The sequence below is a fragment of the Passer montanus genome, unplaced genomic scaffold (assembly GCF_014805655.1).
Source record: "Passer montanus isolate IOZ18808 unplaced genomic scaffold, ASM1480565v1 scaffold14, whole genome shotgun sequence".
In the NCBI taxonomy this organism is placed as follows: Eukaryota; Metazoa; Chordata; class Aves; order Passeriformes; family Passeridae; genus Passer; species Passer montanus.
Genome location: NW_024360941.1, coordinates 13,491,077 through 13,513,501, shown reverse-complemented (window position 1 = coordinate 13,513,501; position 22,425 = coordinate 13,491,077). Strand labels below are relative to the sequence as shown.

The window sequence follows — 22,425 nt, the reverse complement described above, 5'->3', positions numbered from 1 at the left end:
AGGTAACCTTCTATCCCAGATGTTCCCTAAAAACATTCAGGAGTCTTGTATCATGCTCAGACAGTCATTTCATCTAGGTTCAGGGAGCAATGAAGAAGTGTTTCACAGCCACAGACCTCAGAAAAACAATGTAATGAGAGAGAATTAAACAAAGAAGCAGGAACTGAGCTTCTCAAGAAATTGAGGGTCTTCTTGTTCACATAGGTCACATCCAAGAAAAAAGTCTTGTCAAAGCAAATAGAATATATCAACCCAGCTGTGATTAGAAGAGCCAAAGGAAAACTTCTATTTCTTAATGGACACACCCAGGACAACAGACACACCCAGGCCAACCATTTAATCCTTATCATTAACTATTTTTCCTATGAGGCCACTGAGCATTACAGTGGTAGCAGCGAATCCTTGTCCTTGCTTCCTGCATGTTCCCTGGCATGAACAAAACCATTTGCATTCTGGAATTAGTTGCAAAGCTTTCCTCACTGGTGTTGTCTTCCTCTCAGTTCCTCCCCTTTAATTTCTTCACCTTGATGACAGAAACATGGAGGAAATAATGGAAGGATCTCTTTTTAGCACTTTAGGATGAGGATCAATTGCAAATTCTATGTAATATATTGTTGCTTTCACAAACACTCTCACATTGTCATCTGGAAGGCAATGCAGCACAACACAATGAAAAATATTTCAAAGGACAGACATCCCTTATGCAGTTTTTGGGGTGGAGGAGAAATAATCAAAGAAAGTAAGGGTTTGGTTTTCTTAAAAAAAATAAATTCTGACACTTAAACTGCAAGGAGGAGCATATTTGTGTCTGTCTTTCTGCTATTGTATCAAGGTATATATTATCTAATGAAAGGGTCGTCATGGGATTAAGAAGAAAAACAAAATATTTCTTTAATAACTGAATGAACTGCATACACAAATAAACTATGGCTGTCTCACTTAGACTAGACCACATTACATAGACCAGCTTAAAGAAATATTTCAAGATCTTAATCAAACATGAAAAGGAAGTTAAATAAAGCTCAGCCATTGGCTAACTCTTTATGTTTTTAATAATTCACTACTGGAAATCTTATAGACGTCGTCTTAACAAATAAATAATGAAAAGGTTTTCCTTGGGCTTGTATGTGACATTTTTCCTGAATTTACTTTAATCAAGAAACATTATTGATTTTTCTATGGTTTAAGACCATAATAAACATTTTTTGATCTGGAATTTTACTTAGGATCCAATTCTGCAAATGGATTTTTATCGTGGAAGGAGTCTTGTCCTGTAACACAAATAAATAATGAAAAGGTTTTCCTTGGGCTTGTATGTGACATTTTTCCTGAATTTACTTTAATCAAGAAACATTATTGATTTTTCTATGGTTTAAGACCATAATAAACATTTTTTGATCTGGAATTTTATTTAGGGTCCAATTCTGCAAATGGATTTTATCGTGGAAGGAGCCTTGTCCTGTAATAGATACAGAATTTCTCCTTATATTCAACCAGGTAACTTTAAGAAAGAATTATTGTCTGTAATGATCTGCAAATAGTCTGAAAAACTCAAGTCCTTGATGTCCAAAGCAACACAGAGGCATGGCAGTACAGGCTTCACTCTATTGCTATTCCCCACTTATTTGCATTTCCAGCAAAAATTTTAGTCTTTTGATAAAGTCTCTAGAAGTATCCCTTTTCATCTTCTTAAATGTTAAACATGTATAAAGCCTTTTTTTGCATCCTAAACACACATCTACACAAAACTAGATCAATTCACAAACAAATTTCTTACAGCCAGTGATGAGCTACCAAAAGGTCAGTATATTCAGTCTCAACTGAAATGGGCCACATTCAAGCCAGTGACTTGGCTGTAAAGATTCCATTCTCACTCCCTGGAGTATCTTTCATCTCAGATAGCCTTTTTACTCTGTAATTATTTTTTTCCACTAAACTCTAAACTACTGAATGATGATTGGGAAGATACAGAAAATTTAACTTCTATATTTGATATTTCATCAAATGCAGAAAAACTCTTTCATGATCAGAGCTTTCATTCTTCTGTGCAGTGATGTTTGCAATTAGAACACAATTGGAATAAATACAAAATAAGAAGTTAAGTCCACTGTGTGTGAAGATGCTTTAGCAAAATATTTTAAGCAAAACTGAATAGAGAAGTCAGTTTGCCAAATATTAAAAAGCACAAAATCTTCATAACATATTTTACGAATACAGTTAACATAATACAATCAAGTAATGCTCTGTTAAAGCCACTGAAATTTAATTACGTATAATATTTTTTCAATGAGCCTGCCTGATTGAAAACATTTTCATCAGACAGAAGGACAGAACCAAACAAAATTTTAATAAGTACTTTTATTTATGCAGTTAGATAGTTGTACATCCTTGTCACCACACAGTCTAAGCAGTTTAACAATGTATTTTACTGTTTAAATCATGCAACATGAGAAGACTTGAGGACAAGAAGGCAGCAATACAGTTTCACATAATGTAGTTTCTGCCTGCTGCCTCTGGTAATGAAAGAAGAAGATAGCCAGAATATTTCAAGTAGTTCGGTAAGAAACTTATCTCCTTCCAGCACAAACATAGTTACTTACTGAATAAATAAACTTATTCCATTGCTGGGAAAGTAGCAAGTCTTTTTCCAGTCTGCATTTTACTTTCATTTTGCAAAGGAGTATGAGAGTATTGTGACAGTGTTTTCTGACAAATAATCACTCAAATGCTTTTGATTTCCTGGCACATTTCTACCCTGACGTGAAAGTAAAGGTGATGATAAATTCTTGCATTTATTTTATGGGATTTTCTTTGGGTCACCAATGAAAAATGCTACTGTAAAAATGCTTCTAGCCAAACACTTGCAATCCTTAGAATTGTTTAATTTGAACAGTGTCTTGATAATATAACACATAAAAATGGAAGTGATGGGCTTTACAGCTCAAAAATGCTAAAAAAAATCAGAATTCAGTGCGCTTGCAGGAAGTTTCAAAACCAACACCTCCTGAAACAGAAAGGCCTCTTATTTATAATGAGGAAACACTTGATAAGATATTTTTCTGATCTCAGTTAGATTTGCAGAAAAAGTTCAAATGGAAGTGCAATGGAGTGCCCTATTCCTGAACACTTATGCTGGTAACAGTAATAGGAGAGAAAACTAAGCAGGAAGAAAAGTCAATAAGTTGAGAGCAGAGAAGGACTTATCATCAAAGCCAGCTTTCCATCGTGTACTCGGATTCCTATTACAGTTATAAGATGATAAGTACACAGAAAAGTTGAGATAGACAGCATTAGCAGAAATATCCTTAAAACCTGTTAAAAAGGAAAGAAGGGTGAGGAAGACAAGAGAGAAAATACAATGCCAAGCCATAAAAACAGGTTTAGGTATGAGTTTTCTTCAAAATTATTTTATTTTATTTTATACAATGCCTTAGAAGTGCCAAATATTTTTCCTTATTACCCTGCTTTGCTGGACTGATCTTGATTAACTGAAATATATTTTATTGTTATTATCATTAATTAATCAGCTCCTGTTTGATAAAATACATGTGGAAGTACTCTTTCTTCCATATTTTGGGCAGCACAGCAGCACTGTGATTTATTTTGAATGTTGTGACAGGCCTGGTAGAGTATTTGACTCATCAGCCTTGAATAATATATCTAATGCTGCTTCCACAGGTCTGAAAAATTCCATCTGTGCAAGATGCATATAGATGAGTGAATCACCACAAGAATTTATTACTGGTTACGTCTGCTTTCAAAGTACAAATAGACCTAATTACATTGGCTAGCTGAAATATCTGCTTGAGACCTGCAAAAATTCCCTGGTACTATGGTAAGTTCAAAATTCTTAACTGAATGCCAGCTCCGTAGCTCAACACAGTACCTTTTCTGAAAGTGAAAATATTTCCTTCTCTCTCTCTCAGGAAACTCATTTGTTGAATTCTACCCAGTCTACCTCACTTTCTTAACTGAATTGAATGCCAGCTCTGTAGCTAAACACAGTACCTTTTCTGAAAGTGAAAATATTTCCTTCTCTCTCTGGAAACTCATCTGTTGAATTCTACCCAGTCTACCTCACCAATCTACTTTCTTCCTTCTGCTCCCTATGTAAGACCATCTTGGCAGGTATATCTTTCTTTGTAGTTTCAACTAAAACAAGGGCAATTTTTTCTGAAAAATGTTTTTTAGCAGTTTTAAAGAAACTGCTTAGGAGTTGTGTTTAGGTGGCATGCAAGTTTTATTACACAGCTTCAGCTTCCAAGACGCTAGCTTTATAAAGATTGTCAATATAAAATAATAGTACAGTAGAATTTTATTTTAAGGGCAATTCATGCCTGAAGGCATGCTCTATAACTCGCTGTGGGTAAGCAATGATGTTGCAATTACAAACAGAAAAGCACGCAATATATTTCTTGTGACTGACACACTTATATACACTTGTGATGTGAAAATGGGATACATTGATATTGATTCTTAGTTAGATCCTATTTTGATATATGCATTTATTTAACAGACATTGCCCTTTATGTGATCCCATTTATTTGAGGGAATTCTTCCATACATTCAAAGTGATACAATACTGGACTGAATGAACATTTGTACTGTGTTCATTATTTGGCTAATTAAAATAGTAATAACCTATCTGATGTGCCATAAGAGTACTAAATATAGTATAGAGTACTAGAAATAGCATAAACTAGAACTTAAATGTGGCATAGTTTTATTATAGAAGACGATGTGTTATATTGATCTTAGACATTCTGTGATGCTTTTAATGATTTAGCTATTTAAAATACAGAGCTTTGGAAAAAAAAAGTAAAGAAGCAAATTATATTCTCTTTTTTATTATGAAAGAAGGTTAATGTGTGCTGAAAAATAAGAGAAAAAAACCCAGGTTGTCAAGTCCTATTGAGTAGTAAAGAGCATATGAGACAATAGGTAATTTTATATGGAATATACATATTAATTCTTTTATTTGGAAATTTTGTTTTGGCAACACAATTCCTTTGCATATACCAGAAAAGTAACTGTTCTATGACAAGAATTGCGATGGAAAGCCAAGTCAGGTAGAGTGGATAGACCAAGACCTTTTTCTTACATAGAGCTGCCAAAAATGGATAGTAAATTACCTTCAAATACAGGGAAAGTAGATTTTATTAGCTTTTAAAATAGAGTAGTTGACTTAATGGTGCCTAGGCAAGACAGAAACAAATAAAAAGAGTTCATAAAAGATTCTTTCTCTGTCCATTGTGCTCTTGTCTCAAGGAGAGGTTCTTGTTTCATGTGCTGGATTTATGTCAGCTGGAGGAGCAATGTTTTGAGAAGTAGAGAGCCGCCCCCTAGTACTCCTGAAGCTGTTATTCTTTCCATGACTCACGACGGATAACTGTGTATCCTTTTGATAAACCATCCTTACAGCAGAGACTCTCTCCTCCTTGCTATGACACTGTGCTTGAACTAGACAGCTAAAAGGAAAGGGGACCTGTCATGCTGAGCACCTTCTTTTTGTTCCTTAAATATTTAGGCACTTCCAAGATCCAATAGCCTTTCATTGAACTCAGATTATTTTCATAGATTTTAAGTTGAATTTTGATTAATAACATAGAGAATAACACCATGTAAGGAAAGGAAGAAAGGATTTTTCCACACATATACTCTTTCTGGACCAGACAACTCAGTTTACAGTAGATAGGATAGCATTTGGAAAGGAAATGTCTAGTTAGGAGAATCCTCTCTTACACTGGATGAAATAATATTCCCAAATACATTGAACTTTAGAAGCTGGATGCACATACACAAAGCTTAATCCGAAATTAATCCTAATACTAGTAAAATGGGACAAAAACTACCAGTGAAGACCTGGAATCCTTGATGAAATCTAAGGGCTCTTAGCTGTATGTCCAGATTAGTTGTAGCAGAAGAATCCATATAATATTCTATTCTGTGGAAAAAACATTGAGCCTTAGTGTTGATGGAAAACAGCTACCTTTCTATCTATCAGCTTTTCAAAATTCTGAAGTCATCTAGGTTTTTAACTGTTTGGATCTGCAAATCCTAAATCAAACCTTAACCTAAGATTAATTAAATTTGGACAAATATGCTATCTAGTCTTAAAAAACCATGTAGTTTATGACATGGTAGATGCCAGCACAGTTAAAATCTCTTTGTGACATACAGTAAACTGAAGTCAATTGGGTTTCAGACCTACTGTAGGTCTACAGCAAGTCTATTAAGAAGGACTGATGACCAAAATGAAAGACATGAAAACTTGGCCTCAGTAGAGACCTATGCCTTTTTTTTTTCTTAAAACCTGAAGAATTTTGAAGATATTCAGAGTATTACATTCCACCATTAATCATCCTTTGCTAAATTAAAGTCATCCTACCAACCAAGGAGCTTTAGGTAAATCCATTGCTTATGCAGAGTCCAAAATAATTTCAGTGTTTATGAGTACCAGTCACTTTGTCTCTCTACTTTTCTCCATTGTTCTTCACACCTTAATTTTGGATTTAGAAGCAATTTTTTTAGGACCAAAATCTTGTTTAATTTTCTTCCTCTGTAGCATTGCTCCAGGTTTTCTTTACTACAGCATATGTGTGTATTTAACACATACCCACAAAAAGGTAGGTTTGTAGGTTTAATGATTGAGTCGCCTCAGTAAAACTCCTCTTTAGGTTCACAGGGCACACAATAGATTATCAAGTAGCTGAGATTGCTTAGCATTTCATTATACCAAAGCTGATATATGACTATTATTTTGACATTGCTGCCTTGGAAGTCTTGAATAGCACTGTGAAAGAATACCTAATCAAATAGTCAGTGATATTTTACTCAGTAATAATTCTCCAGGGTAAAAGAAAGTCAATAAAAATAATTTAAATATGAAAAGTTAAATATCCTTGCACAAATTCTGTCAGATAAAGAGATGTATGCTAAGGTAATCCTAAAGATTTTCAGGGCTTTTGAAGAAGTTTGGTTTAGGTAAGAAAATGTCAGCACTCTCTCAAATATGTATTTTATAGAACTTGCCCCTTTCCCCCCTTGTAAATGGCAGATGGGGAGAAGGGGAGGGAAATGGCCATTTGTAGTTCAACACAAGTTTTCAAAGAGTAGACAAGAACAGCCAGAAAGACAGAATTATCTTTTATTGCCCAGGTCTGCATTTACTAGACAGGAAACAAACTAGAGTGGTAAAGGAGTATATACCCTTGACTGCAGGCCAGGGAAAGGATAATTATGAAGTCTTTGGGAAGTTGTTTTGTTTTGCTTTCCAAAGGCTACAAGTAATTGAGGTCTGGGGAGTTTTTCCGAAGACCAGAAGAGGAAAAGGAGAACATCAGACCAGAAGTGTTACCAAACACCCTCTTCCTCATATAAATTCAGTTCAGATAGAGTACAGGTTTTGTGCTGGCCTTTTTTACTGTACAGAATTTAGTTCTTACTGTAAAACCAATCAGGTCAGTTCATATTTAATTGACAGAGAACTCACTGGAAACTGTGTCTGACCTCTTTACTGAAAAAAATGTTTTTGCCCTCTGTCACAGACAATTGATGTTTATGGCCCCTTTATTGCCCCTGAGTCACAGGCTGCTTTGTGCTCAAAAGTGCTTTTTTTTTGAAGCTGCACTTTGTGTAGCAATTGCAAGTGGTTTACCCGCATAGAAACCAAGAGAGAGTTATCCTTGCCTTGGCCATCTCTGAGCCGGTGCAATTCAAAGTGCCCGTTTTGATCTTCAAAGTTTTATGCAGCTGAAGTCGCAGCAGCTTAAAATTATCTTCTCTTTAACAAAATGGGAGCTGAGAAATCAGTCCAAAGTACTTCAGATATCATTCCCCAGGTGCATACCTTGGGCTGGGAGCAGGAAAATTTCTCTGGAGGACACTTGAGTTCAGTGTTTACTTCCGATCTCACCCAGTCAACTATCAGCTCCTCTTTGTTAAATGTATAGCAAACAAGAGTTGAAATCTGCTAGGTTTTGAGATATATTAGTGACAAGAGTGTTAGTGCTGTAGTTCCTTAGAAGAAGATGGTAATGGCTATAATTATGGTTATGTGGAAATGTAATTTCTATTTCAGTGTTTCAGAAATTCCGAAGTTGAAGGATTCATATTTCTCTTGAAAGAAAACAGTCAAGTCCAGATAACTCTTTTTTAGTTTTTAATTGATAGCTGAGCTGAAACTTGCTTCATCTTAGGCAATTTGGTAAGGACAGACATATGTTAATACATGACAAGGAGAACCAAACATATTTTGCTACAGTGGTTATAAGATTGGAAGATTTCCAGCAATGTGGATGGTGCCCTACACACCCAAGTAGGTGATTTCAAGTATTATCTTTAATACCTTTCCTACAGATTAGCAAAATATCAGAGAATATATGAATTTTCTTTGGGATAACATATCACAAAGATACTCTTTCACATTATAGTGAAAGTAAATGATAATTATAACAGGCTTATTGACACTATTTTTATTGACATTATTTCCAAGAAAAAAAAATTAAAGGGCAGAGAAAACACAAAATTAAAATGGAATAAGTATCAATAAGTAAGTATCAAAATGCCTTTGTCAATATTATTTAAGATGTTAGAAACCTGTTTTAGAAAGTAAACCGATCTATATTAAGCAGACTTTTGAATACACTTGCCTGGACATCATGGCTCCATCACTTTATTTGAAGCGCTTAATTATCCATTAGTGGAGAAGGATGGCATATCCCTTTCTTCTTCTCAGGTTCTTACTGTCAGCATGGCATGTCTAGTAGGAGATCCAAATCAGAAGCCTCTAATTTTTTGTTATCTTTACCAGATACTTTTCACAGATGTTCCTGTCCAACTTACAGGAGGTTGTTGCAAATCGACCACTTCTCCAGGCATTAAGAATTAAAGTTTAGACAAAAATGTAAGCAATCTGTGGTCCTGACCTTTTGTTATTTAACTCAGCAATCAACCACAATATGGTAATGAATCTGAAAAGTAGGAAATTTCATACTCCAAAGTTACAAAATATTTGCAACTGCAGGGAGTAGAAGTGTGGTTTACATTTGTTTCTAGCCCTTAGCTATAATGGTCTAAAGTGTTTCCCTTTTAGTCCTTTTCTGGAATGCTATTTTCAATGCAGTTTATTTTATGCAACTCACTTTGAAGCAGTTTTCACAGAAGAAAAGGTCATTTGGCCCAGTGGCACTTGGATAAGGACTCAGTATAATTCCATTTAGGGTCTTTAGAAAGAAGATGAGATGCTAAATAAATCAGTCAGCTGTGTCTGTTGTGGAGATCTATAAGGACAGAGAATTTTGACATTAAACTTTCCAGAGGTTTGCTCAAAGTGAGCATTCCTAGACTGAAATGGCATGTATACACTATTTGGAAATGTACTTAATATTTATGTACTACAGTTTGTATCTGCTCTTCCTATCCTAGAATCCTGCATGATTATTTGGCTGATAGATTTTAGTGGTGTACCTTATAGGAAATAATGATCCAATGTCTTAAGAAGTCAATTTGACTTCTGGAAGAAGGCCATGACTTTAAGGTCCTTAGGGATAAATCATTTAGAAAAAGAATATTTTACCTTGTGAGAATCTCAGAGTGCTTTACAAATTTACTGTTACACCATGTCTCTCAGACTTTTAAAGCATTTTCTGTCCTTTACCCAAAATGTCATAAATTACACCATTCAGGACCTTCTGAGGCTGCTCCTTTCAGCTGATCCTTGTCACTAGGCAGTGCAGCATCTCCTGAACTTTGTCGAAGAGTAACTGGTTGGGGCTCACTTTGGATGAGGGAGAACCACATAATAAATACATCTTGATTGCTTGCAACGCATTATTTTGGAGAAAGAGCTGCCATTTTACAATTTTTTTGCTGTGCTTTGAGAAGTACACCTCCTTAGAAGAAAAGAGAAAGGAAAAAGAAGAAAAGGGCAGGTAAAGAAAAAAGAAGGAGAGGAGAGGAGAGGAGAGGAGAGGATTCTTGACTTAAGGTGGCCGGGAGAGAGTGAGAAATTCCCGTGCTCAGCCCGCTTGGAGCCTCCCGGCTGAGCTCGCGGCTGTGTCCCGCCGAGAAGGAGCCGCCAGGCGCTGCTGCGGGGCGCCCGCGGCGTGCGGCGGGGACAGCGCCGTCCCGCCGAGTCGAGCGGCGTTGCGGCGGCGGGGCCAGCGGGGCCTCGCTGCGCGTTGCTGCCTCTCGCCGCCGACTGCAGCGGCGAGGGCAGGGAGGGGGTGGTGCTGCCGTGAGCAGGGTCCGAGGGGGACGGACAGAGTGCGAAAGAAGACGGAGAGAGAGGGAGGGAAGGAGGGAGGGAGGGAGGCGGGGGAAGGAGGGGGAAGGAGAGAGGGAGGGAAGGAGTCTGCGATCCGGCGCAGCGTCGCCACTCACTCTCTCCGCTGCTGTAACTCCTCAACTGTGCCCGTTCTTTGCCTGGACATGTCTTAAGAAAGTTGGATCTCTCCCTCCTTCTCGCCTTTCTTCTTCTTCTTTTTTTTTTTTCTTTTTTTCTTCTTCTTCGCCCACTCCCCGTGTATTTCCCCCCCCCACCTCGTTCAAGTTTCAAGCAGCGGATGGGTCGGAGCCGACATGCCGCGCTGTGGCGGCGGGGCCGGGCGCCGCGCTGGCTGCGCGCCGGGGCCGCGCTGAGCGCCAGGGCCACCGCGGGGTTCCCGCTCTAGAGGCGTGTGGGCACCGGAGCATTGCTCGTGCTTTCTCCAGAGGACAAAAAAGAAAGCGGGAGGAGGAAGCGTGCGGACATGAACTGAGCTGGAGAGGACTTTGTGAGAAGAGTGCCGAGTCCAGCTGGTCTGGTGAGTTCTTTGTTTAATGAATTTATTATCAGCGGGGTGCTGAGAGGGATGATTCCCTTGAGAGTTCTAGTGCTCTGATTTGTTGCATTACTGAAAACAGTACGGTCTTCGAGTCAACCCGTGGTTTTTAACTGTGTAGAGTGTGTATGTTTATGTATATATCAATACGCGTGTATATACCCGCACACCGACTCTATGCAAAGCTACGTGTACCTTGGAGCGGAAGGCACCCAACCTTTACCGCCTCCTTCACGGGGACAGCGAGGCTCAAGTTTCCCGACCCGGAGCCGGGCTCGTCGCTCCCGGCTCGGTTGTGCTCCCTCCGGAGGAGCCGGGGCCGGCAGCCGGGGCTGGCGGCAGTGCCCGCCGCCCGTGCGCTGTGGCGCGGCGCCCCCTGCCCGGCCGCCCGGGGCCGGGGTCCGGGGCTGCAGGGCCGGCCCCGGGGAGGGGGCGCGGGCGCTACGGGGCGGAGCCGCCCGGCTGCGGGTTGGTGACCCTGAGAGCCAGCGCTTTCTCACCGGGTTGGTTCCGTTTGACCTGCAGCCCTGGGAGCGTGAGGCTGTGCTTGGAGAGGGGCTCTCTCCGCCGCTGGCTGTATTTATTTATGTGGCTAATAAAAGACGTGACGGGGCTAATGCGTGGTAAATGCGCCCCCGCTGGCGGCTCCTGCCTGCAACCCGGCTTCGTCGTGAGTCCGCTGGGAGAGGATTCCCCAGGCAAACATTTGACAGTTATTAAGTGGGCTCACTTATTCATGAGCGGGGAATCATTCAAGGACTGTTTCAGAGTCTTAATCTTTAACGGAGGGCTGACAGACTGCCAGATATCCCTTCAGCATTAATCCGGCAGGGCACTTTTCCACTTGACGGTACGGACTGGTAGCCCATACCCTCTCCGCGGGCCGCAGGGTGGTCGCCGCTGCGCTCCCCCGGCTGTATACCCGGCTGCGCACTCCCTCTCACTGCCGATGCTTTTCCCGACGCCGGAGCAGGGCGCCGTTCCTTACAGCGGTGCCGGGGAACCGCGGCAGACGCCAGTCGCTTTTGGCCTCTGATGAGACCTCCCTGCTCCGCCCGGCCGTCAAGCGGCGGCTCGCCCTGCCCAGCCCAGCCCAGCCCAGCCCGGCCGAGGTGGGGAGGCGAGAGCCCGAGCCCGCCGGCGCGGTCCGGGGGCGGCAGCCCGGCTGCCTGTGGGAAGGGCAGCGGTCGCCGAGGCGCTGCGGTCGCCGCTGGGCGCTCCTGGGTACCAGCGGTGCGGGCGGACACCGCGGGACTCGTCCCGGCCACCCGCTATTCCTCGGACAGCAGAGGACCGCGTGTTCCCCCGGGCTCTGACGGTCTCCCTTGCCATCCCTGTGAGACACCCCCGGCAGCAGCTTTCCGAAGTTTCTGAGTAGCCTTTCTGGGGGAAAACTTCGCCGTACGCGAAGTCTCCCCCGTCCCTGGACGGGCACTCGATTCCCTGCCGCTCCCGTCGTGCAGGAGCGGGGCGAACGCGGCGGAGGTGAGGCGTTCTCCCAACCTCGAGCCACCGGGAGGAACAGCTCGTGGTTGTGGTTCGCCCTTCCCCCGCTGCTCTGTTCCGCGTTTCGTCCTTCCACGGCGGGGCCGGGCAGGGGTGCGAGGGCTGCCGCCGCCCCAGCCCAGCGCCGCAGAAACGAGTTCCGGAGGGGCGGCCGTCCAGCGCCGCGGAGGAATCCGGCGGCGGGGGGCGCCGCGGCCCGCAGGGGGCGGAGAGGCACCGGCGAGGCGCGCTGGTGGCCGGGGAAGAAAGGGGGAGCGGCGCGGCAGGCACCGTGCGGGGCTGGCCCCGGCCCGCGCCCTCGCCCCGCAGGCAGCGAGCCGCAGAGAGGTGAGCGCTGGGCCGGCCGGAAAGTTGGGAGAAGTTTTGGCGGTGGGGGAGGGCGGTGGGCGGCGCGGACCCCTTGGGAAGTTGAGGCTCCCAGGCGAGGCCGGGACGGCGGCGAGGCTGCTCGGGGGCGCTGGGCGAGCGGCCGCCTCGTGCTGCGGGCCGCGGTGGGACGCGCTGCGGGCGGCGCCGGCCCCCTGCCCTGCTCCCCGCCGCGCATCGCGGCCCTGGCGCCCCGTTCCCCCGCGGCTGGCGGCGGCCGGCCGGGCTGTAGCCGAGGCTGCGCTCTCCGGAGAGCCAGCAGGACTTTAGCAGGCAGGTTCCGCCGGAGTTGGGCAGAGGAAAAGAGCTGGCGGTGGTGCCTTTCCCTGAGGCAAGGTGTCTGAGTGCGTCTGATGGGCCATTGCAAACTTCATTCCCGGGTGAGCCGGCAGGGGCGGCTCGCGGCGGGTGAGAAGTACCTTAGGATGAATTTCTTCCTTTGTTCGCACTTCCACACCGCGTCCCTCGTTGCGTTCCCCGCCGGATTGCTCGGAAAGGTGAAGGGCAGTGCCCGCCGGGACCCGACGTTTGGCAGCGGCTCCCCGGAAGAGCCCGGCTGCACTCAGCAGTCGCTTCTGCTGCTTCTTTTATTCTTCTTTAGGGCAGTTGAAGCAGAACAAAGTTATGTTTGAAAGATGCACTTTTTAATCTCTCTCGTCAGTAAGTGACGCCGTGTTTTACCGCTGTTAGTTTCAGCCTGTTGAAAACTTTTTTTTTCTTTTTTTTTTTCGGAAAAAGCGTTAATAAGTTAAAGAAATGCTGCCTTCTAGCAGCAGGTTTTCCTGCGGTTTAAATACTTGCATACAAGCTGTTCCTAGGGAGTGGCATGGGAAATACTACCTGTATTCTTTGTTGTCTCTCTGTAAAAGAAAAGAACGTTGGATAATAGATGTGTATTTCCTATTTGCTTTTCTAACCGTGTGGAAGTAATTCAGCTGTTTAATGAGTAAATTACTTGCATGCTGTAAACTATTTTAAAAGTTTTTGTTTTATTCACTGTGAAATCCTAAAATCTCAGGAGATTGAAAGGTGTGCCTTAGTAGTCCTCCCAGAAGAAGGATCGTCTGTTTTTTTTAATTAAGCATGCTAAAGAACTTTGTATGGCTAAGTTAACTTAGTATTAGCTCAAGTAAACAAGTGTAAAATGGCTTTAAACTCTCGAAGATTTCCTTTTTTTTTTTTTCTTAAAGTTTAAAACTGAATTCAAAATCAGTAGAACTATTTGTGTTAGCACAAATTTTAGGGTGCCATGGTAAATTTCAAACTGGTCGGTCAATACCAGTCAAACTGGTATTCTCAGAGATTGGAGGTCTGCTGTTCCTTGAACAGCTGATGAGTTCATATTAGATACACCAATAAGTAACTGCCTACAGATAAACAGTTGGAATTCTCCATGTGAATCTTTGTTTCATTCTGGTTTCAGAATCTTTGCCTGCTGCTGGAATGTACTGCTGCATTTTCCTTTTAACAATTAGTATCTCGAAGACATAAATCAAAGTATCTCATGAGATTAACTCATGATGTGGGAAATACAAACATAAAATTACTGGACTTTAGTCACAAGTTGGAACTATTATGTTAATCTCTGCGACAATGTACATTTTTTAAATAACTCGCCAGCTTTACTAAAGTAACACCGCCATACACTCTCATCATGTGTTAATTTTCTGAATACCAAAACAGACACCTTCCCCCTCTGAAAAGCAATTGACACTGTTAATGTGTTTGATTGGAAAGTTATGTATGTTGAAACAGCTAAACCTGGTATTTGTTTTTTCCATCAGACTACATGAATAATTGCTTTTAAACGATTGAAAGGGTAGGTGTAACTACAATTAGTGCAGCTTGCGAAGTCGAAGGATCTCTCATAGACTGCTACGCTAGAAGTCCTGTCATGACTGTTTAGTTTCACAGTGCATTTCTGTCAGACAGCATCAGTTGGGTGTGCTGATCAAAACTGACCTTTATGGTAAATAAACATAGTTAATGTTTTGCTTGGTAGGTAGGTCATTCTGGGCTTAACTGGCAGAGCTTGCATGTAGAAAAAGAATAGCAATGACACTAAGGCTAACTTGGGTGTATTGCCTGATTTAGGTAGTTTTTCTACTTGTGACTTCAGTTGGTGGGGGAATAAATATCTCAGTGTATCCTCCCTATAGTTGTGTTATGTATCTTTATGGTGAGTTGGTTCTATGGTAAGCAAGATAAGCTTGGCTTGGTCTTTTTTTTTGCTTGCTTGGCATTGAAATTACGCTTTACTAAGTTTTGTATTTTATGCTTAAACTTTAAAATCTCAAACTATAAACTTTGAAACCTAAATACTGTAAACTTCCTGCTAAGAGAAACAGTCTTTCTTGTGACTGATATCTTTATACAGTCATCTTAATTTGTAAGTTATCAATTTGAGCTCTGCTTGCTTCAAAATTATGCTTAGACCTTTAGTGTGAAGATAGTTCATATTTCTAAGTTGCATTAATATTTTTTCTGTGTACAAATTACATTAATGTTTTAATGCGTCAATAGTTTTGATAATGTTCTAACTAATTAGTAAAATTGTCTTACATATCCCAGTGCTGAATTTGCATATTAAAAAAAATGACCTGTATATGCATATAAATAAAAATTAACTGAATAATAACTTCCAGATAGGAAATCAAAGTTTGTTTGAAAGTAGCTTTTCAGAATAATACGGTGTGCACTTATGAGTTTAGGGCTATGATGTTTTTTTAAGCAAACTGTTGCCTTGTGTATTGAACATGGATACAGAAAATCCTAAACTGGTCATATTCCAAAGATAATAAAAATTTAGGAGTTCAAAGTGTAGCCTTTGGCTAAAATGTTTCTGAAATTCAGTCATTTTGGCACGCTGTAATGAGCCATCTGAGTTTATATCTAACACATTATCACTTTATCTTAATGCTTTCATAGTTTCTCTTAGTAGTTAATAGTCTCTATAACTGGAGCTGCTTAATACTTTAGATATTTTCCAAGAATATACTGTATTGATTTTTGGATAATCCAAGTCAATGTTTTTTAGTTTCTAGTAGCTGTGTAAATTATGACAAGATGGAAATAGTGTTGTGTAAAAGAAATTGCTAACTTGTTTTTATCTGACGTAGTTAACTGTTCACTTGAGAGATACTTTTACATTCTTGTTTGTAACTCAGCAAGTCGTAGGGGATACTGCTGGGGAGTAGATTCTCTTACTGGTGGTGGTGTTATTGTTTGTGATGGGCTGCCTGCTGCTGGTTCTGAGCAGACTTGAAGTTGCTACAGAACAGCAGCAGAAAGTGCTCAAGGTATTATGACAGAGAACTATTTGCAGTAATAATAAAACCTACACATGTGTTAAACTTTGAATATTAATAAGAAGTTTGGATATCTTAATGCATCTTAGTGTGGTACATGTCTGGTCTAATGTTCCTGAGATGTGAGAAGCAAAGGATAAAAGATAGAAACAGATACAATGTTTTACATTATAAATCCACCTCTTCAAATAGCCTGTTGCCAAACATAAGCATAGGCATTGAGTTAGGTGCTATAGCATCAGAAGTAAAGCAGGGTTTCAGACTTCAGTGTAAATTAAAAAAAAAAAATCCTAGTGTAACTGAGGGAGAAAACAGGGAAGCATCTGATCAGATCCACATAAAATTTGATAATTGAGTAATACATCATTGGTAATAGGTGGCTTCCAAAATTCCAGGAAGATGGAGGAAAAGCTGGGTTTGTTGATTGCTTAAAAATGATGTTTTAAGCAATGTTCTTAACACTGCTTTTTAGGCCAGGTGGCATTTTAAAATTTTCAGAGTTTTGGAATTAGTGATATCAGTTATTTGTTGCAAAGATTTGGTTGTGTATAAGAGTTTGTTTTGTTTGTTTAGGGTTTTTTGTTTGTTTGTTTTAAGCAAATATTTGTTAACTTGGCAGTAAGCTGGACATAAAGCCCTGGAGACCCAAGTGCTTCTGTATTCCCAGGACATATCATAGCCTGGGAAGGAAAGCAGACGGGGGGAGAAAAATATTGTTAAGCCATTGAAATGGTGACTGTTCCAACCTCACTCTTTTGCCCTCCCAACCTTTTCTTCATTCAGTGTTAAGACCTTGTAAGTATTGGTTCCAGCTAGTGACTAACTTCAAAGAGCTTTAATGCTTTTTATTATTTGCTTATTCACTTTTTGTTTGCTATGTTTATAGTTTTAATTGTGCAACTTAATGCCTAGATTTGGAAGACAGACACACTTTTTTTTCCTCCTTCCAAAAGGATATTCCTTTTCATTACTCTGCAATACTTCCTATGCTTTGTGCGAGTCTGAGTCTTAAATTCCTGTCAAAATCATTGACTTAGTAATATCTGTGAGTGAATTCCTTCTGAGGTTTTGAAGTGAACTGTTGACACAAGCAGATTAATTTGCTCTGTTGTTTGCTAGTGGGCAGAGTCAGTCCCTGGAATGTCAGCCAGTGTGATCTTTGACATATCTACCTAAGCAGGTAGGAGGTAGGGAAGAGAAAAAATTACTGTAAGAGAAAGCATGAATAGAGAAAGGAGACAACTTGTGATATTATTTTAGAGAAGGTGAACAGAACAAATGTGAAGATAGGCACTTAGAGATTGACATCCAAAGAATAGGATGAGGGCAAACTAGAGCTAAAATGTGGGGAGAAAAAGGTCAGGAACAATAAAAGAATGACATAGTGAATAATTAGTTTGATTTGTATAGCAGATTGGCCAGGGAAGAAAACTCAGAAGGAGAGGTAAGGGGAAAAATTTAAGCATAGAGAAAGGAGAAATAAATTAATGTGTACTACTTAATCAAAGTAATAAAAAAAATGTTAGATTGCTTTCTACTTGCTGGAAAGAAATTTTGCCCCCAGGATCTTGCTGAAAGCTTGGGCTTGTTGAGGGAGCCTTCCGAGGCTTTGATTTGTTGTACTGTGGGACTTGGAGGAGTAAAGATGGTTGCTGTAAGCCCAGATGAAGGAGGTGGTCCCAGATGTCTTGTTCCTGAGGTTTCTGCCTTTCTTCCTGCTGCAATCTTGCCTGGATTTAGGTAGCAAAAATGTTATACCAACTTCAAAGGGCAAATCCAGTGAAGGTGTGCCTTTACGTTATGTGTCTTGCTGTTCCAGGCTCTTTCTCTGTCATTTCTAGAGTGTGTTGGAGAAACCCAACTGAAATGTTCCTCCAGTAATTTCGGTAGATTCTTGTTCTTATAGCTCTTGATACTTATTTGTTTCTGATCTGTTCTGAGAGGGGAATAAAGGAATATGTCTTATTCTTTATGGGCTTTGCACCTTAGTGGTGCTTGGTTGTTTTGGTTTTTTTTGGTGTTTGTTTTGGGTTTTTGGTGGTTTGTTTTTTGTTGTTTTTTTTTTTGTTGGGGTTTGGGGTTTTTTTAATGATAAGCACTACTCTTACAAGGGTAGTCAGAGTTGGAGGGATTACATTACAGAGTTATTCTCTGTTCTAATTATAATATTTATAATTCTTGGAGCAGGTATTGGATACTGTAAGAATGCTATTGGCACATTGGATACTGTAAATAGATAGAATAGAATTCTTGACACATTGGATACTGTAAAGAACTGATGGTAATATCAACCCAACTCTTGCAATTTACTTCCACATAGTTGGACATCAGTCATTTTACAATCTAAATTAAATGAGGGGGGAGAATTTTCTACTAATCATTGTTGTGTATGACGCAGAGAACTGGAGTGAATGTTCACTACTCCAGATCAGTTCTGACCTAGTTTGTTTGCTAATAGCAGACAGCATTGATATATTTCTTCTAGTATGTTGCTTTATGAGAATGTTCATTTGAACTTAACTCTGTGTTCCTCTCAAGTTGTATTAATAATTCCTAGACTTTTGATGTAATGGATTCTTGGCATTTTGTAGGAGTTTTTAATTCATCTGTGTTTCTATTACTGCAAATAATTTTGACATTTCTTCAAGAAAATGGTATCTAAATGTGCAACCTACAGTTTTATTTGAAGTATGAATTCTGAACTAAGCATGAATGTTTATTTGATAAACATTTGAACAATCATAGGCCTTACTGCATCTCTCTCTTGTTTCAGGGTTTCTTTGTAATTGCTGCCATGGGAAGATACTTGACTATGCTGTTGCTGCTGATGCTGCTGGTGCAGCATTTTGGAAACTGTGAAGGAAATCAAAGGCCACATCATGCTCCATCAATGCAATTTACAGAAATACAGTATAATGCCACTGTATATGAGAATTCTGCAGCCAAGACTTACGTTGGGCATCCAGTGAAAATGGGCATTTACATTACAAATCCACTGTGGGACATAAGATACAAAATTATTTCTGGTGACAGTGAGAACTTGTTCAAAGCTGAAGAGTATGTTCTTGGAAACTTTTGCTTTTTGAGAATACGGACCAAGGGAGGAAACACAGCTATCCTTAACAGAGAGGTGAAGGACCATTACATGCTGACTGTTAAAGCAGTTGAAAAAAATACAAATGCTGAAACGCGCACAAGAGTCAGGATACAGGTACTGGATACAAATGACTTGCGGCCTTTGTTTTCTCCAACATCTTACAGTGTTTCTTTGCCTGAAAACACAGCAATAAGAACCAGCATTGCAAGAGTCAGCGCGACAGATGCAGATATAGGAACAAATGGAGAGTTCTACTACAGCTTTAAAGAAAGAACAGATGTGTTTGCTATACATCCAACTAGTGGAGTGGTAGTTCTGACTGGTAGACTTGACTACTCAGATACTAAGCGTTACGAGATGGAAATTCTTGCAGTGGACCGTGGGCTGAAGCTGTATGGTAGCAGTGGCATAAGCAGTATGGCGAAACTAACAGTTCATGTAGAGCAGGCAAATGAACATGCCCCTATCATTGCAGCTGTTCCATTGACTCCATCAGAATCAGACACAGATCCAACGTATGCAATTGTAACTGTAGAGGACAATGACCAGGGTGCGAATGGGGAAATAGCATCATTAAATATTGTTGCAGGAGATGCGCTTCAACAGTTCAAAACAGTGAGGTCTGTTCCGGGCGGCAAAGAATACAGAATAAAAGCCATTGGTGCCATTGACTGGGAGAGTCACCCTTTTGGATACAACCTTACCCTTCAAGCTAAAGACAAAGGGAATCCCCCACAATTTTCTTCTGTAAAAGTTGTTCATGTGACATCACCACAATTTAAGTCTGGTCCTGTCAGATTTGAAAAAGAGATATATAGAGCTGAAATAAGTGAATTTGCTCCTCCAAACACACCTGTGATAATGGTGAAAGCTGTGCCTAGTTACCCACATTTAAAATATGTATTTAAAAACACACCAGGAAAAGTAAAATTCAATTTAAACACCCATACTGGTCTTATTACCACGTTAGAACCCATAAAAGCACAATATACATCCCATTTTGAACTTGAAGTTGCGACAAGTGACAGAAGAGCTTCTGCAAAAGTATTAATTAAGGTACTAGGCATGAATAGCAATCCTCCTGAATTTACTCAGACGTCCTATAAGGCCTCCTTTGATGAAAATGTGCCAATAGGTACAAGTGTCATGAGAGTAAGTGCAAGGGACCCTGATGAAGGGGAAAATGGTTATGTGACCTATAGTATTGCAAACCTAAATCCTTTGCCATTTGTGATTAACCATTTCAGTGGGATTATTAGTACCTCAGAAGACTTGGATTATGAATTGATGCCAAGGGTTTACAATTTAAGGATTCGAGCCTCTGATTGGGGTATACCATATCGCCGAGAAGTTGAAGTTCCTGTTACTATTACTTTAAATAACTTGAATGACAATATACCTCTGTTTGAGAAAATAAATTGTGAGGGAATAATCCCCAGGGACCTTGGTGTTGGAGAACAAATAACAACTGTATCTGCTATTGATGCTGATGAGCTTCAGTTGGTGAGATACCATATTGAATCTGGAAATGAACTGGATTTATTTAGCCTAAACCCAAATTCTGGAGTACTTTCTCTCAAACAGTCACTAATAGATGGCCTAGGTGCTAAAATGTCTTTTTACAGTTTGAAAATTACAGCTACAGATGGAGAGAACTTTGCAAAACCATTGTATATCAACATAACTGTAGTTAGTAGTCGCAAACCAGTCAACTTGCAGTGTGAAGAAACTGGTGTTGCCAAAATGCTCGCAGAGAAACTCTTACAAGCAAATAAGTTGCACAATCGTGGAGAAGTTGAAGATGCTTTCTTTGATACTCACTCTGTGAATCTGCATGCACCTCAGTTTAGAAGTACTCTCCCCAGTAGCATTGAGATAAAAGAAGACCAACCTGTGGGCTCTAGCATAATATCTGTGCATGCTGCTGATCTTGATACTGGCTTCAATGGAAAGCTAGTGTATGTTATTTCTGGAGGTAATGAGGACAGTAGTTTCATTGTTGATATGGAAGGAGGAGTGCTGAAAATTCTATCTCCCCTTGACCGAGAACTAAAAGATAAATATACCCTCAATATTACTGTCTATGATCTTGGAATACCACAGAAGTCTGCTTGGACCCTTTTAGATATAAAAATTTTGGATGCTAATGACAACCCACCAGAGTTCCTCCAAGACAGCTATTTTGTTGAAGTAAGTGAAAACAAAGAGCCCAACAGTGAAATAATTCAAGTTGGAGCTACTGATAAAGATTTGGGGGCTAATGGAGAAGTGAAATACTCTCTTCTTACAGATACAGACAAGTTTACTATTGATTCTGTGACAGGAGTTGTGAAAGTTGTAGGGGTCCTGGATCGGGAGGAACAGCACATTTATTTGTTGAAAATTGAGGCTAGGGACCAACCTACTGAAGAACCTCAATTATTTTCAACAGTTATTCTGAAAGTGACTGTAGAAGATGTTAATGACAATCCTCCCAAGTTTATTCCTTCAAATTACCATGTGAAAATTCGAGAAGATCTTCCTGAGGGGACTATTATTACATGGCTAGAAGCCTACGATCCTGATTTAGGCCAGTCAAGTCAAGTACGGTACAGTCTTTTGGACAGTGGAGACGGCACCTTTGATGTTGACAAAATAAGTGGAGCAATACGTGTTGTACAAAGACTGGATTATGAAAAGAAACAATTTTATAACTTGACCGTGCGGGCCAAGGACAAAGGAAAACCCGTTTCGTTGTCCTCGACGTGTTACGTTGAGGTTGAGATAGTTGATGTGAATGAAAACTTGCACCCCCCACGGTTCTCCATATTTGCAGATAAAGGCTTCATAAAAGAAGATGCTCCTGTTGGCTCCTCAGTAATGACAGTGTCTGCTTATGATGAAGATGCAGGACGAGATGGGGAGATCAGATATTCCATCCGAGATGGATCGGGTATAGGAGTTTTTCGAATAGATGAAGAAAAAGGTAAGGTGGTTTTCTGTTACTTATACATTAAACAAAATCAAATGCCAGGAAAGAGAGAAGAGAAGCAGCATTGTCACAGTTAGTATTTAAGTACATAAGTATTTTGTTAGGACCAAAAGATGTCACCAGCAATGTGTATAGTTGTGTCTGCTACTTAAGTGAAATTATTTTTATACATTTGATAAGTAATTTGTCTCTAATACTCCCACTTCCATCCAGCCTAAAGCCATACTTAAGTCTTAAAATCTATACCACCCAGAAAAAGTAAGAATACTCTTGATATAAAATAAAGGTCTGCCTCTTCTGAGCACATATACTCATATACTCTCTGTCTTGTGGACAGTGGGACTGTCATACTTT

At 40.6% G+C, this 22,425-nt stretch overlaps 1 protein-coding gene across 5 annotated transcripts in view; it reads left to right on the top strand.

Annotated features, from left to right (window-relative positions):
- The first annotated feature begins 10,333 nt into the window (after window positions 1-10,333).
- The window catches only part of FAT1 (FAT atypical cadherin 1), a 105,831-nt gene continuing 93,739 nt past the window's right edge, over window positions 10,334-22,425 (top strand). For 2 of the 5 annotated variants that reach the window (XM_039700024.1, XM_039700026.1), the window contains exons 1-2: window positions 10,334-10,805; window positions 18,777-22,065. In XM_039700024.1, the coding sequence (XP_039555958.1) occupies window positions 18,798-22,065 (3,268 nt within the window). In that variant the 5' untranslated portion in view covers window positions 10,334-10,805; window positions 18,777-18,797. Of the gene's footprint in view, window positions 10,806-12,510; window positions 12,657-18,776; window positions 22,066-22,425 lie in introns of those variants that run through there. The other 3 variants (XR_005626592.1, XM_039700023.1, XM_039700025.1) reach the window with 3 other exon arrangements.